The sequence below is a fragment of the Corapipo altera genome, unplaced genomic scaffold (genome assembly GCF_003945725.1).
Source record: "Corapipo altera isolate COAL_440 unplaced genomic scaffold, ASM394572v1 78, whole genome shotgun sequence".
Lineage (NCBI taxonomy): Eukaryota > Metazoa > Chordata > Aves > Passeriformes > Pipridae > Corapipo > Corapipo altera.
In genome coordinates, this window is record NW_020884904.1 from 7,739,983 (window position 1) to 7,754,348 (window position 14,366).

At 39.3% G+C, this 14,366-nt stretch overlaps 1 protein-coding gene across 3 annotated transcripts in view; it reads right to left on the bottom strand.

Annotated features, from left to right (window-relative positions):
- Nucleotides 1–14,366, bottom strand: part of KCNQ1 (potassium voltage-gated channel subfamily Q member 1) — a 341,395-nt gene that overhangs the window by 256,617 nt on the left and 70,412 nt on the right. Inside the window, exon 1 of one of the 3 annotated variants that reach the window (XM_027651384.1) lies at nucleotides 7,436–7,802. The exons of the other annotated variants lie outside the window; for them this stretch is intronic. Within the exon in view, the coding sequence (XP_027507185.1) occupies nucleotides 7,436–7,522 (87 nt within the window). The 5' untranslated portion in view covers nucleotides 7,523–7,802. Of the gene's footprint in view, nucleotides 1–7,435; nucleotides 7,803–14,366 lie in introns of those variants that run through there. 3 annotated transcript variants of the gene reach the window in all.

Consider the following 14,366-nt stretch of genomic DNA (forward strand, 5'->3'; position numbering starts at 1 on the left):
AGCTATCACAATTGTTTATAGTCACTTGTATTCAAGTTAGATTTTTAAGATATAATGAAACTATCCAGATCACTGGTTGTAATAAACATGAAGCTCAGATCCTTTGACCCAGCCAAGGATCTCTTCTACAACTTCCTTCTGAAAGAATCCACCAGAACCTATCACCTTTTTTTTTTCAATTGGATTATCATTAATTTTTTCAATAAAATAAAAACATAATGAACAACATAAATCTTAAGAAACAGCATCTGGAGCAGATCCTTTAAAGAAAGCCTGTGTCTTACGACAGAAGCTTCAAATGCAATGAAACTCTCCCTTTGTTCAGTCTAATGTCATTTATGAACCATCAGTGAATGGTAAAATTATGAGTTCTGCTTGATATGAAGTGCTGTTGAATCATCACAGAAAATAAGCACCATTGGCAATCTCTTCCGATCAAGTGATTGTATTCCTTTCACAGACCCGGTCAATAAGCCCTAATATCCAAGTGCTCTTCTGTATGCCGACAGCTAGTACGTCTCCTTTCACCACCACTACGGAGGAAACACCGCTAACAAAAGACAATACCAACCATATATGGAGCAAAAACTGCCCTTCATTCAAAATAACTCATCTGAGGAAGGGATGTATGGCTTCACATCACATATGTGATAGCACAGATAATACTGTTCAGATATCCCCAAAAGCAAAAGAACAAGAAAAAAATTATCTTGGTAGGCAAAGCAAAACCCAGAGAAAAGTTAAATGTTTTAGCACAATGGAAGCACAAACAGCACTCCGACTAGGCACGACGGCCTTGTCAGGATCACAGTTTCAGTTTTATAGCACGAAGGTAGAAAGTGAAAGCCTGGATTGTGCTTTAAAGGAGCACGTATTCTCTGCGTAGGAAATTTGCATTGGAGTTGTGCGCGTATGTTTTTTAAAGGCCCTCCATGGTTCATTGGATCAGGCACACCGGCAAGTATGCAAATGGGGGCTGTCCCAAAGACAATGCGACAGACATGCAGTCAATGGTTACTGTCATCCAGCTCTTTGCCTGACACGCAGACAAGCTTAGAGAACATTGATTGTCCTATAGACTCCGGTGACTGGAGGGAACGACCAGTCGGCTTACACCAAGACACATTTTTCACTCCTGACGTTTTGATAAAGGCTTATTGACCTAAAAGAGACCCAAGTTATTCAGGGAACATCGGGGGTGAAAGTGCACAAGCTGTTCTTCATGGTCATACACAAAAACTCCAGGTATCCATTAGCAACTGGCAAATTCCCCCTCCCCTGCCCGTGGCTGTGTGACAGACAAAAGTGTTTTTAATATCTTGTGTTGCATAAAGCTAATAAGTAGTCTCCTGGGGATGGGGGAGGCTGATGAATTTCTGTCTGCACACGCTTACATTAGTGGTCAGAAACTTCCAGACAACAAGAAAAAAGTATATTAGAAAATTATGCCTTCCTGAGCTAATAAAATAGTCTGTATTTTCTTAATTAACAGTTTAGCATGAAGCCTACATGCACCAGAAGGATGCCAACCTGATCCTTAGTTCACTTATGCTGGTGGCAATCAGTGCTAATTGAGCAGCAATATCTCAAAACTGAGAATTTCAGAGAATCTGAGCTGTACTACAGATTAATTTGGTCCACTGTTTCTTCAATATTTTCTCCCAATTGCCTGCCTAACACCTACCTACCAAGTGCACTATATAAACCCTTGTGTTTCTTGCAATGAGTCAGCTAGAATGAAATGAGGCTTGAAAAGGCTGATATATGAAAACAGAAAGATGAAGTGTTGAGAGGACACAGTGGATGTAGAGAATGAGTGAAATAAAAAACAAAGCAACATTTAGGATACAGGAAAATTAAAATACAGAGGAAAATAACTGCTTGCAAAACACTAGTGAGCATAGTAATCAAAGCTCAGTGAAGGGGTTTTCTTGGTTAAAATTATATACACACAGGAACTATACTGTCCAAGGACCCATTCAACCCTATGTAACTTAATTATGATCTCCTTTGTAAAAGGTGAAACCAGAAACACAACACTGAGGTTAAAAACTTATATGGTACAAAGAGCCCTCTAAGATATGACAGTCATGTAGATAGATGGGCATACAGGGTCCATCTTACTTAATAGAAGATACCTTTTTTCTTTTAATTATTAATTTGTACATAGTATCCTCACTTCTGCCATCCTTCCTGCTCAGCCAAGGCATATGCTTAGTGCCATTTTCAGGCCTCCTCAGTACATAATCCCAACACAACCAAGTACCAAATTAACCCTGAATGAAAAGATAAGAGAGGATGAACATGAAATACACATGTAGATCACTTTCTTGAAGAACTCCATCAGTGTCAGTATGTCTCCAGCCACCAACAACTTCTTGCATGTAAACTCACAACCATTTAAACGAAAATAGGTAGATGAGAGGAGTATAACAAGCCTTGGGCAGTTCTACTGAGGTACAGTGCTTGGTGAAACTACAATAGATCTCCAGGTAGCCATTTAGCAGATGCCAGGGAATTAACTATTTCTCATAAAGACCAGTAAAGGAGCTGGAGTCCTCACTTATGCATTCGTGTCAGAGTGGGGTCAGCATGTGGGATACACTTCAGAAGTCTCATGACAGATTTTTTTCAGTGCATCTCACTACTGACTTCACAGTTCTAACATGGAAACAGAAGGTCCTTTGAGCTGATCAGGTACTATGTGAACAGCCCCGAGAATTGCTTCAAGTATAACGAAAGAGCCAGCAGAACCCTTAGCCCAAGAAAGATATGGCATAACTTAATCACCTGGCTACAGTACAACTCTCATCATCTGATGAAGGCCCTCAGGCAGGATCACTAAAAACACAGTTCCCTGATGAATATACCCATGCTATCTGTTATTATGGCCCATACCTTGACAGTTCCCAGAGTATTTTGCTAATAAATGCACCATGAAAAGCCCTTCCTATACTACTCAACCCCCACTGGATTGGAAGAGCTACAATGTTGGGAGGCATCCAACATCTGCACTGTGAAATAAAGTACAGTAGCAACTCCAAAAGGAAGGACAGAGTCCGGAAACTTAGCTGAAGAGATGTTTTTAAGCAATTAGAAAGATTGTCTCTGGAGGCTGAGAAAGCATCTGCATAGAGAATATATCGCCTAAGGCTCTGCCTGTAGACCCCAAAGCTGTAACTGGTCACAGAGCATCACAGACGTTCATGCAACTGTTTGATGTGGGAGGACCAGATGAGGTCATCTGAAATCTGTTATGAACAGGAATGCCCTTACTCCAAGTCTAGACTTTTTTGAATGAACTCCATAAATGTAAGAGAGTAAAATACATATTTTAGCAGCAAGGAGGCAAAGCATATCACTATGTTGTTCTGATTGGCTGTTGAAGACGACATACAGCTTATTGCATTTGCCACAGAGGTGTCTGTCCTAAGAGGAAAGAGAAATGACAAGCACAGGAAAACAAGAGGTATTGGTGAGGGGGACACTTTTAAGACGGATAAACACATGCTTCTTGTACTGTAAGAATTTCCTCCCACCCCAATATTTTATTGGAAGTACAACTCCTACCCATCTCTGCCAAATCAGAAGGTCTATTACATTATTCTCACTGGAAAGTTAAACAACATTATTCCCATGATTCTGTCAAATCTGGCTTTTTTAAGATTCCAGCTTCAAAGATTATAAAATTCCAATGAATTCCTTTAAACAATGAAATAATCTCTCATGTATCTTATATAGGGATTTCATGCCAACCAGCATTACCGCAGCTAAAAGATTCCCATGGCATTGTTTGCGCTGAACCTATTTTTTAGGCAAGGCAGTGGAAGATCACTGCTATGGAGCTAGTGGAATACGGACCATCAGTAAAGTGGAACAGTAACCTCCTCACAGTCTCAGGCAACAGTAGTAGAATGTGCACACTGCACACAAGTTTTTTTCACAAGTCATGAAAAGGAGGTCTCTGAAGAAGCCAAGAGAGGGGACAATAGATCTGCTGATGGTAAAGTGACAGATGGGACACCTGCCATCAGTCAAGGGCTGTGTAGCTGGACTGGGCAACAAACAGGCTAAGCATCTTCACAAGCAGGGATGAAGTATATCTCTACTCCTCAAAGGTCAAAAAAAGCAGGAACATGTCTTTCATGTAAAACAATTACAGACTCATAGAACAGTTTGGGTTGGAAGCAACCTTAAAGATCATCTTACTCCAAACCCCCTGCCATAAGCAGGGAACCTTCCACTAGACCAAGTTGCTCAAAGCCCCATCCAACCTAGCCTGGAACATTTCTATAGATGAGGAATCCACAACTGTTCTGGGCAACCTGTGCCAGTGTTTCACCACCCTTGCAGAAAACAATTTCTTCCTGATATCTAATCTAAACCCGCTCTCTTTAAGTTTAAGCCATTCCCCCTTGTCCTGTCACTACATGTCCTTGTAAAAGGTCCCTCTCCAGTTTTCTTGTAGCCCCTCTTCAGGTACTGGAAGGTGCCATAAGGTGTCTCTTGAGCCCTCTCTTCTCCAGGCTGAACAATCCCAGCTCTCTCAGTCTGTCTTCATAGGAGAGGTGCTCCAGCCCTCCAATCATCTTTGTGGCAATTGGTTGCATTTACATTGAAAGGGCAGCATGCAAAAACTGAACCACTACAGGCTACAATGTAGTTCAGAGAGAGGTGAAGCCCGCTTCTCAGCACACTGTTCACCTGACAAATCAGAGCTTGCAAAATGCTTCAGACAGCACTTCTGTATAGCTCGAGCAGGATATGCAAATTAACAGCAGTAAAGGCAACTGTTTCTTCTAATCTCACCTACTTTGTATAGAGAGGCCCCTCTTTGTTCTGTTGAGAAAGGCAGGATTTTTTCCTGAAAGCTGTACTGTGCTTTCTAAGATACACAGAACAGCAAAATCAGATGGCCGAGGAAAACAGACAGAGACAGGCACCAGCTCAACAAAGTAAAAATCCCAACTGGATGAAGTACAGATCAAAAATAAAAAGACAAATGGTTTCTCATATATATAAACACTTACTGAGCAGCAGCAAGTCCCAGAAGCGCTATTAAGGACTGGGGATTTTTCTCCTCCTACTTAATCTCTTCACTTCCAAAGATCTTGTAAATTACATCTTTTCAAAGGAAGACAAATAATGGTAAGTTCCTAAAAATGTTTAAAGCCAGAACACTTGGTGTTCCTTTCAGAAAGCTTAGTATCATTTGCTAAAATTCTTTATCTGGTATATTTGGCACCAAATGATTAAACAGGCAACAGAAAACAAAAAACATGGTATCTGTATTACATTTCTAGCTTCAGAGGTCCCTAATTAATCCCAAGAAGTTAGTGAACATCATTAAAGTTCACTTATTAATGTTTTTAATTAAGATAAAATAATGTTTCCATAAGTGTTCATGCTCTGAAAAAAAGGGATTCTTACTAGGAGACAGTTAGAACAGTTGTTTGTACTGAAGTGTTTCTATTTTCCCTTAATCGGTGTGAGAGCACAGAACAATGGCAGTGGAACCATTAACGAATACTGTAGACCTGCAGTTTTAGGTCAAGATTTTTCCAAAGGCTCCAAGCAAGTAAATCCGATTGAATCTCAACAGGAGTCAGGCACCTATCTCCCTTAGGTGCATTTAAAAAGCCTTTCATTGATTTCCTTAGCTCTCTTCTCACTAGAGGTTTCAGCCAAATCCAAATGCTGGCAGTTGAAATTTTTCCACCAGCCTCAAAAGGCCTCAGATGTCAGTGGCGTAACTTTGCACGTGAAGGCACAGTCATCGAGCATGGCTGCACTAGAACAACTTTCCACACCATCACCCCTGCACAAGTCTCTTCATAACACAGTTGTCTTTAGCTTTTGAACTTAGGTGCTGATGATATCCACCACGAATTTACAGACGTGAATTAAGCTGGGCTTGCACATTTAGTTTATGGTACTGCTTTTAGTGTGGAGTTCTCCCCCATCACAAAGTATGCTCAAGAACTAGGTTTCAAATTCAAAGTATTTGGCAAGAGAAAGGAAGTGTCAACATGCTAACACTGATGCAAAAATGATTAAAAATCCCTACTCCTTTCTGTTTATTTAATGAACCTCTTATTCAGGGTTTCATAAAGTCTCTAGAAGGAATTCATTCACGACCCTCTCCTTCAAAGTGAAAAATCCTCTGGCTTCTACCCAGTGCTGCATATGCTTAATTTTATATCTCACTGAATTCAAAGAAAATATTCACCTACACTTAAGATGAGTCACACATACAGTTCACAAATATGCAAACTCATTCATTAGTACATACAATATGCTAATACGAAAAGAAAGGAGCTGTCACAGACTATTAAAAAAAAAAAATCAGTGTAAGCCAAGCAGTCTGTATTTTTATGTTATAGAGAACTTCTCATAATAACACTATTTACACAGTGGGTACTTTCCTCGATCTGAGTATTTTTATCTTGCCAAGTATCTGTTGCATGCTTTTTATTAAATAAGCTTCCTCACTCCTTTTTTAAAAAGCTACTTCATATCCACCATGTCCTACACCAAGTAGTTCATAAGCGTTCCCTTTGTCCACAGCTAACATGGAATTTATTGAGGGACCTCAGAAAGAGACTGTATGCCTGTTGTTTTCCAGCTACAAATGAAGCGCAATAAAAGCTATTGTGTCATCCAACAAACTGTATCTTCTATACCCTTAGACTGTCGCTTTACAACACTACTTCTTTCTGAGAGAAAATAAAAGATTGCACAATATCTCTTATCTGTAAGCAGAGCCACACAAAAGGAATAATCTGGCCGTGATCTCCCCAGCTTAAACCTGCAGTATATTTAAATGGGAATGTAAGGGTGGATGGCATTTTTAAGATGTAATGGTAAGTTCTGGTCACCTACTACACAACTTGACGACAGTAACACTTGAAATCTAGTGGTTTCAGACCTATTAATGTACTTTTCTTTTTGTTTGAGGACACATGGTGATAGCAGCCAGGAAGTAACAACACATTTTAAAACAGAAATTAGAAAGAGCATTGATGAAAAAATGTTTTTTGTTCCAGTGGTTTTGAAAAGTGGAAAATAATAATATTCATTTTTCCTCCTTACTCATCTTTTTTTATTTTATTAGAAAAATGGTCTTTTTCAACAGTCATATTTTACACTAACTGCAGCCAGGTTTCATCTCGTGTTTAAATTTTAGTGGCTTTTTTTTCCTTTTTAATGTAGAGTTTTTAAACACAAGATGTATGTCTTCAGAACAATCTGTAAATTTAAGACATGAAAGGAAATACTTTTTTATTATCAAGTAGAAAATACAGGATCCACATTTTTCTCTCCAGAAACTTGCAAAACAAAGACTGTAAGAAAATAGGTTTTAATTAAATTAATCTTCCAGTTTTTGCTGTTTTTTCTCCCCCTCTATAGTCACCAACTGACCAAAGATACCTACATTTCCACTCTGCAGTAAACCACAGCTCTTGTAGTTCCTTGAGCATCTCACTCCTTTGAATCTGACAGTACTGCAGATTGTCATCATACATCATCTCAACCTTACCCACAGACACTCTGACCTTCCAAAGATTTCTCTTAAACTTAAGGGCACTATCCAGAGTCCAAACAAAGAGCAAACATGCCCATGAGCTGTAGCAATGTTCCTCTTCATTCCCTTGGTAGGCAGGAGTCAAGAAGACTGAAAAGACAGGGGAGATCAGAGCTTTCTTACTTAGCTACAGGTTTCTCACAAAGCTTTGAGAAAACCACATGCAGTCTTTATCTCCATTCCAAATCAGAGAAACCCACTACTCGCCATCTTCTCCCACATGAATGCTCCAAGACAACAAGATAGTAGCACTGAGAATGGAAGTACAGATGGATGCACAGTGACATCATGAGGCCCCCCCATCTAAATTCCATGAGCTATTATGGGCTATTTTCAACAACTCGTTCCTGCAAAAGCCGATACAGAAGGGAAGCTCTGCCTGATGAAGTCCTAACTTCTTACCTCTCTTGTGCAGGTAAAATACCTTCCCCAGGCCCTGGCCCTCCCTCCAAGAAGTGAGTTACAGAATGGTACTGTGTGCTAGACAGCCTTGCTTCAGGCTTCTCAGCTCTAGTCTTCCTGCTCCTCTATGTGGTTTTCAGCTGTATGGGACTCTCTGGGAGGCGATATGTGCCCCAGAAGTAAGATATTTCCAGAAGAGTGAGAGGTCACCAAAAGCAGGATATTAGTAATTCTACATATAATCATGATATCCTCTTTTTCTAGAAGCAGCACCCTTTTAAAATTGATCCTCTAAAAGTAAGACTTCTGGCCTGAGCAACAAATGCTCTACAATAACAGTTTTAACAAGAACTAAATTTCAAGTGGACTAACACTGGTTTCAACCCCCTCCAGATAACTAAAGGAGAAAAGAAAACTTTCTTTTTTTTCCAGACTACCACGACAGAGTTCCAGTATAAAGCCATCAAGTTCTGAAACAAAATCCTGTGCTGTTAGAGGCAGGGCATTCCTTTCACACACCTGGGCGACAGCCGCTCAGATGCCACTATCAGGCTCAGTGTTGATAAGGGTTCAAGTGCCATATTTCTGTTTGATGCTCCCATAAACACAACCTGCTTTTGCCTCAACATACTTGAGCTCCCTCCCGGGCCTGCTCCAGGGAATACGCATCACACTCTTCCACACAGCTGCAAAAACAGTCACACACTAAACCTGTAGTCCAGGCACTTAATACTCCTCACAGGAAAACACATGTGCTAGTTTAAGCTAATAAAAAACCTCTCAGATGCCATATGTACACAGCCCAGTCAGTCAGCATTTTACAGTTGCCTCTAAAATTTGTGAAGGAGGACAGAAGAATTATTTGACATGCAAAATAAACATAACTGAAGGCAACAAAGTCAGCATTTTCAGCTAAGTGGCAAATACATTTCACATACTGAAAGTAAGTAGCTTCCTGCTGGTGCCAATTTCGTGCACCCGCTCCAATCATTGAGCATTAAACAGTTGTGGCTATCATTCAGCACATCAGGATTACAGCATACCAAAACGGGAACCTAATTTATACCAACCAAAGCACATGATTAACTCAGTGCAAACTCTCCCTAGAGCTTTGATAATGTTCCAAATGGACCAAACTAAACTTACATTTGCAAAATTAAGATATAAGCCAGATCTCTCTGAAGTCGCATACCCCATTAACCAAGCTACCGTTATGTGCAAAGACTTATATTTTTACTTGAATTCATGTTTCTATCAGTTTTGGGTCCAACATAAATAAATGGTGCAGAGGCAGCTCTTTGCAGAATTCAAAGTTACGAAAGGAGAACTCCAGCTCTGTGAAACTCCCTTCCCTCACTATCACCTTTCCTCTGCTCCCTTTACAAATAAAGGACAAGTGCACTATTCATTGCTGGAAGAAAAAAATACTTTAAAAAGCTATACCCTTCTCAGTGGCAGCTGGTCTGAACTTCAAGACATCAAATACCTCAGGAAACTAATGGGTATTATATGGAATGAATTAAAAAAAAAACCCAAACCAACAAAATGATATTTGGCAGAATTCAGTAACACTGTGCTGCAAAACACTTTGGAAGAGGAGGAACCTTGTAAAAGTAATGCCTAGGACATGTCAAGAATAAACTAAGACACTGCAACAATGCACAGTCTAGCAGGCAGCTGATGTAGCAAGTAAAAGTCACCTGACCAGAAGAATCCCTCTTTAAAGCAGTACTTGAAGAGGAAAAAGCAATTGCAACTTAAAGGGATGGGCACAAGGAGCATGGTTTAGAGACACAGATGAGCCTTTTCTGTGCTGAAACATTGGGCAACGGATGTCATCCAACTGGTAGCAGTAGAGCAGAACCTCGTATTATTGCATTACTTATTGTGCTCATTTTTCAAAAGCTTGAGGCATATTTGCTCTTTATGTGAGCTATACTCCCAGGTGATTCATGGAAGGATTTTTTCTAGGAATAGTTGAATTTCCTAGGCCCTTCTCTTTGATCTGAGATTTACTAGCAAACCCAAGTTCCAAAGAATTTTTCCCAATACCTTATGTAATAAAGCAAATGTCAGTCTTATTCCACAGTTAGATGAATTCTGTCAATAATTATAAAAACTTTTTAGTTTTGAGGGTTTTCTTTTTAGTGTCAAAAGATCATCCAATGTTTTAGCCTTCTCTTTATACCTTCTCTGCAGTTTTCAATACTCACTGTTTTAAAAAGTTGGTTCTACTATGTTTTGTTTAAGCCTCTCAAGATCCCATTCTTTTAGATGTGATATTCACAAAAAACCTTTAAGTCTAGTCTTGACATCAAAGGTCTCACTGCCAAATCAGAGAGCCAAGATTACTCACTGAAACCAACAACGCTCATCCCACACAAAAAGATTTGTTCAACAACAGGGGAACTAGTAAAAACTGACACTTGTACCAGTTGTCTTAACAGAAGTGAAACAAAAGGCTACATTAAAGAAAGGTGACCCCTTGCTTTAAAGATACTCAGCCTTAGTATTTACTAACCCACTATGCAAACCACTACTCTATGTGACAAATAACTGAAACATGTGACATTCTTTGCATCACGCCATTACTGAGAGGTGATAAGGTTTTTTCCACTCTACAATGTTCTTTTAAAGCGATGTTTTCTCAGTGTGTCTATGATTGAGCAGGAGAGGAAAAAAGGGAGTCCTGATGCACAGCCACCAAATACGGACACATGAATAGTACATGTAAAGAATTTAAGTTACAAAACAGTATCTCAAGTGGCCAAGACCTCTAGAAATGACCGAATGTCAAAGTTTTAGCCAACCTTACAGATCTTACAGGAGGAAGAGGTTACTTAAACTGCAGTTCAGTTTGGGTAGTTTTTCAGTTTTCTTAAAGCATCGCTACAAGTGGCTAAAACATGGAAATCAAGGTCAAATGCCTGTCCTGCCCTACTGAAGAGAGCAAGGCAGCAAAACCAAACTCACCCTTTTACTGAGTTCCTTCTCAGTGGATAAAACAAGTGGGCCTGCCATGCTTGGTTCTGCGTCCTATTTCCAGCTCTGCCAAAAATGGCTTTAATGACAACCTTGTGTTTCCCCTTTCCCCAACACACAACACATTGTATATTTAACTTTGGACGGAAGTGTCAATCACTAGTACTTGTTCAGGGTGTAATTAATAACAATTACGTTACACTAGAGAAGTACATAAGGGACTGTTTTGTGTACAATTTCCTCATCAGCTGGATGGCCAAAGAAAACCCATTAGACATGAAAGTATGGTAAAGCTGTGCTCTATAACTGGGTATTTGAATATTTATAAGCTATTGCACTTGGGATACCAAAGCTGATGACATGAATGCACATTTTTAATAAGTCCATCAATAAAGCTTTCCTAATTAGAAATCTGCCCCTATCATGTTACATCAGACAATTCTCTTATCGTGAACCATATTATTTGTCCCAAATGGCACACTTAAAGCCAGAAACATTGTGTCTATTTAAACAGCATGCTTTAGGGTGCTCAAAAAGTGATAGAAACTCATAATACTATCTGTGGTTTCACAAATTTGAGTAATATTAATGAATATTTCATGCTAGGAAGAAAAGAAATCTGCTTATCTCAGGTGCTGAATTACTCTGAACAACACTATAATGCACTCTTTTTAAACATTTTTTGAATTATTTGCAGGCTGTGAGATTCTCTCTTCATCGAATTCAATTACTTTTTAGCTTTATAAAGGTAGTAAACTGGTGGCTGTAGAATAAGCAATCAGTTCTCAGCACAATGCCAAGTAATTATCACTGTGTGACTTCCAGCATTGCTATGAGAAATCATCTTTGACTGTTTCAATATTAAGCATAGTGTTAAACATGGATTAATTTTTTTTAACATGGAGAACAGAGTGAACAAGCTTGGGCAGGGGGAATCTATTGCAGACTGGAGTTATTTGTATATAAAATAGCTACTGCACTGATGTTTTCCACAGAAATTTCAGCCGCATTAGTTTTGGCAGCAATTAAAGACTACTTTTGGAATCCTTAACAACACTTGAGGAGTACCTTTTAACTTCATGTTGTGTAGTTCTTTTTACTCTTTAAAGTAGGGAAAGCAGGGTGGTTTTTTTAAACCTTCAACTTGTTCTACTGTTAAAATAAATACAAAGACAATTCAGTCAGAACTCAGGCTCAAAGGGACCCCACTGAAGTACTTATTCCTCTTTGAGAGCAGAGAAGCTCTTCTTTTGCTCAGGTTGTACCTCTTACTGCTGCTCAGTACATTGTGCAACTCTGCCTGGGAGCCAACACAATCATAGGACTCTATGATAAAAGAAGCTATTCAGAGTTTTGGCAGGAAGAATACTTCTGACATTTTGTTTCATCTGGATTAGCCTTCAGCCTGAGACTTTAACACTGAGGTGCCCATGCTACATCAGACAGACCTGATTTCTGACACCTTTTCACTCTACAACACTTTATTCTTGAATATCCCCATCCAAGTCAATGGGAGCTGCTATCCATAACAAACAAGCACAGCTGAACCTATCTGTTGAAAAGGGAAGATTACACTCTTACACTACATATCTAAGTACCTAGCCACCTGATCAACAAGTTATGCTTCATGAAAGGAAAACACAAACAAAAGCCAGCATGTAGCAAGGCATCAAAAATGCAATTGTACCTATTCCAAACACCAGATACACTGTTAAAAACCTCTGTGACCACAGATGATGTATTGCCAAGTATGTCCATAACTACCGAACAATTACACAAACAACGTTAATCTTAATACTGATTATTAACTAAATTAGTATTAACTACTTGGCTAGAAAGTGACTTTATAGAGAGTAAAATCTCCAAGTACTTGAATGGGGTAAAAATGCATGCGTTTTTCTTTAGTTAATGGAGAGAAATAGGGACATACAAGGGGAAATCCGTATCAAGTATCCTAGGCACCTTAAGATGTAAGCAGCTATGCTTTCAGCAGTACCTATCCTTTTCTTATACGACTGGCTTATACTACCTAACTTAACTAACAGACAGCTAAAAGTTGCAGAAAAAAAAAAAAACATAGCCTGGAAGAACTGCTTTGAACTCAGCTTGGAGCAATGGTATAAAGAGCAGAGGAAATTTACTATCAGTTCTCATCTGACAGAGATGTTTGTGGGGAGTTTCTATTTTTGGGTTGATATCCCTAGAGAGGATAACTCCCAAATCCACTAATTGATCTGGACAGATCAGAAGGCCAGGCATATCAGAGGAGATTTAAACTTCCTGAAAGTGTTGTGAAAGTAAGGAGCCCAGCAGAAAAGAAGTACCCTCTTTATACCCTGAGATTTCATGTTTACAATCACACTCGGTGGAATTCTCTAATGTTTATCAACATCCAGCTTCAGGAAGATTATTGCAAGTTTCAATCAAAGCCATTCAGCTTCATAAAAACAAACAAGCAAACAAAACACAGAAAGGCAAACAACCACTTACCTTAAGACCCCTAAGGCACCCTAGCATCCTAAGTCTTTCTATAATAATATCATTTTTCTCTAAGTAGAATTTTTCTTATTGATTCCTGTAGCCTATGTTTACCAAAAAACAAATGACTAAATGCAAATCAATTTCAGAAAGAAATTTTAAACTATGAAGCCAAGATGTTTATTTTTCAGTTTCAAGGACAGTTCGTTTGCCATGAAACTCAACATGAAGTCAAGAGTGAAACAGGAAAGACTTCCTCCATGCCCTCTTTACCACCACCCACCCACATGCTACTTCATATTAAATGACTGTTTCTGTGTGGGAAAGAAAAGCTTGGGGGTGTGGAAACTCTGACACCTAGTTTCTATGGTATAATTCCACAGAGAGACATAACTCTTGGTTCATTAGAGCCTGAGCTCAGCAGAGAAAGCAAAACAATGAATTCCCATTCAATAAGGTACATGCATTCATCAGGTAGTCACTTTTTGAATCAACTCAGATTGATTAAACTTCTTTCATTAACTGATTGCAGCTCATCTGGTTTATTAACCTCCATATAACCCACCTGGGGTCCTTGAACATCTGCTGCACTTGTCTGACTTGGTTTAGGGAGCTCAGGCCCCTTTGTTTATTGTAAACATTTCTCAGATTTCTACTAAGACCTTTAGATCTCCCTGCTCTTTCTTAAGAACTATGGCAGCTAGCAAATCTTATTCTCCATATAATCATTTATTCCTGTTGTCCAGTAGAGCTGAACACACTTCTCACGTTCAACCCCACATGGTCAAACAGAAATCAAGGGTAGGGCTTCTCAGAGACTGACAGTTCTGCTGGTCTTCCATGAAGGGAGACATACAATTCAGACATGCCCACACATTTTCATTTTCTAGTTCATGACCATCACAACAACCCACTGAGT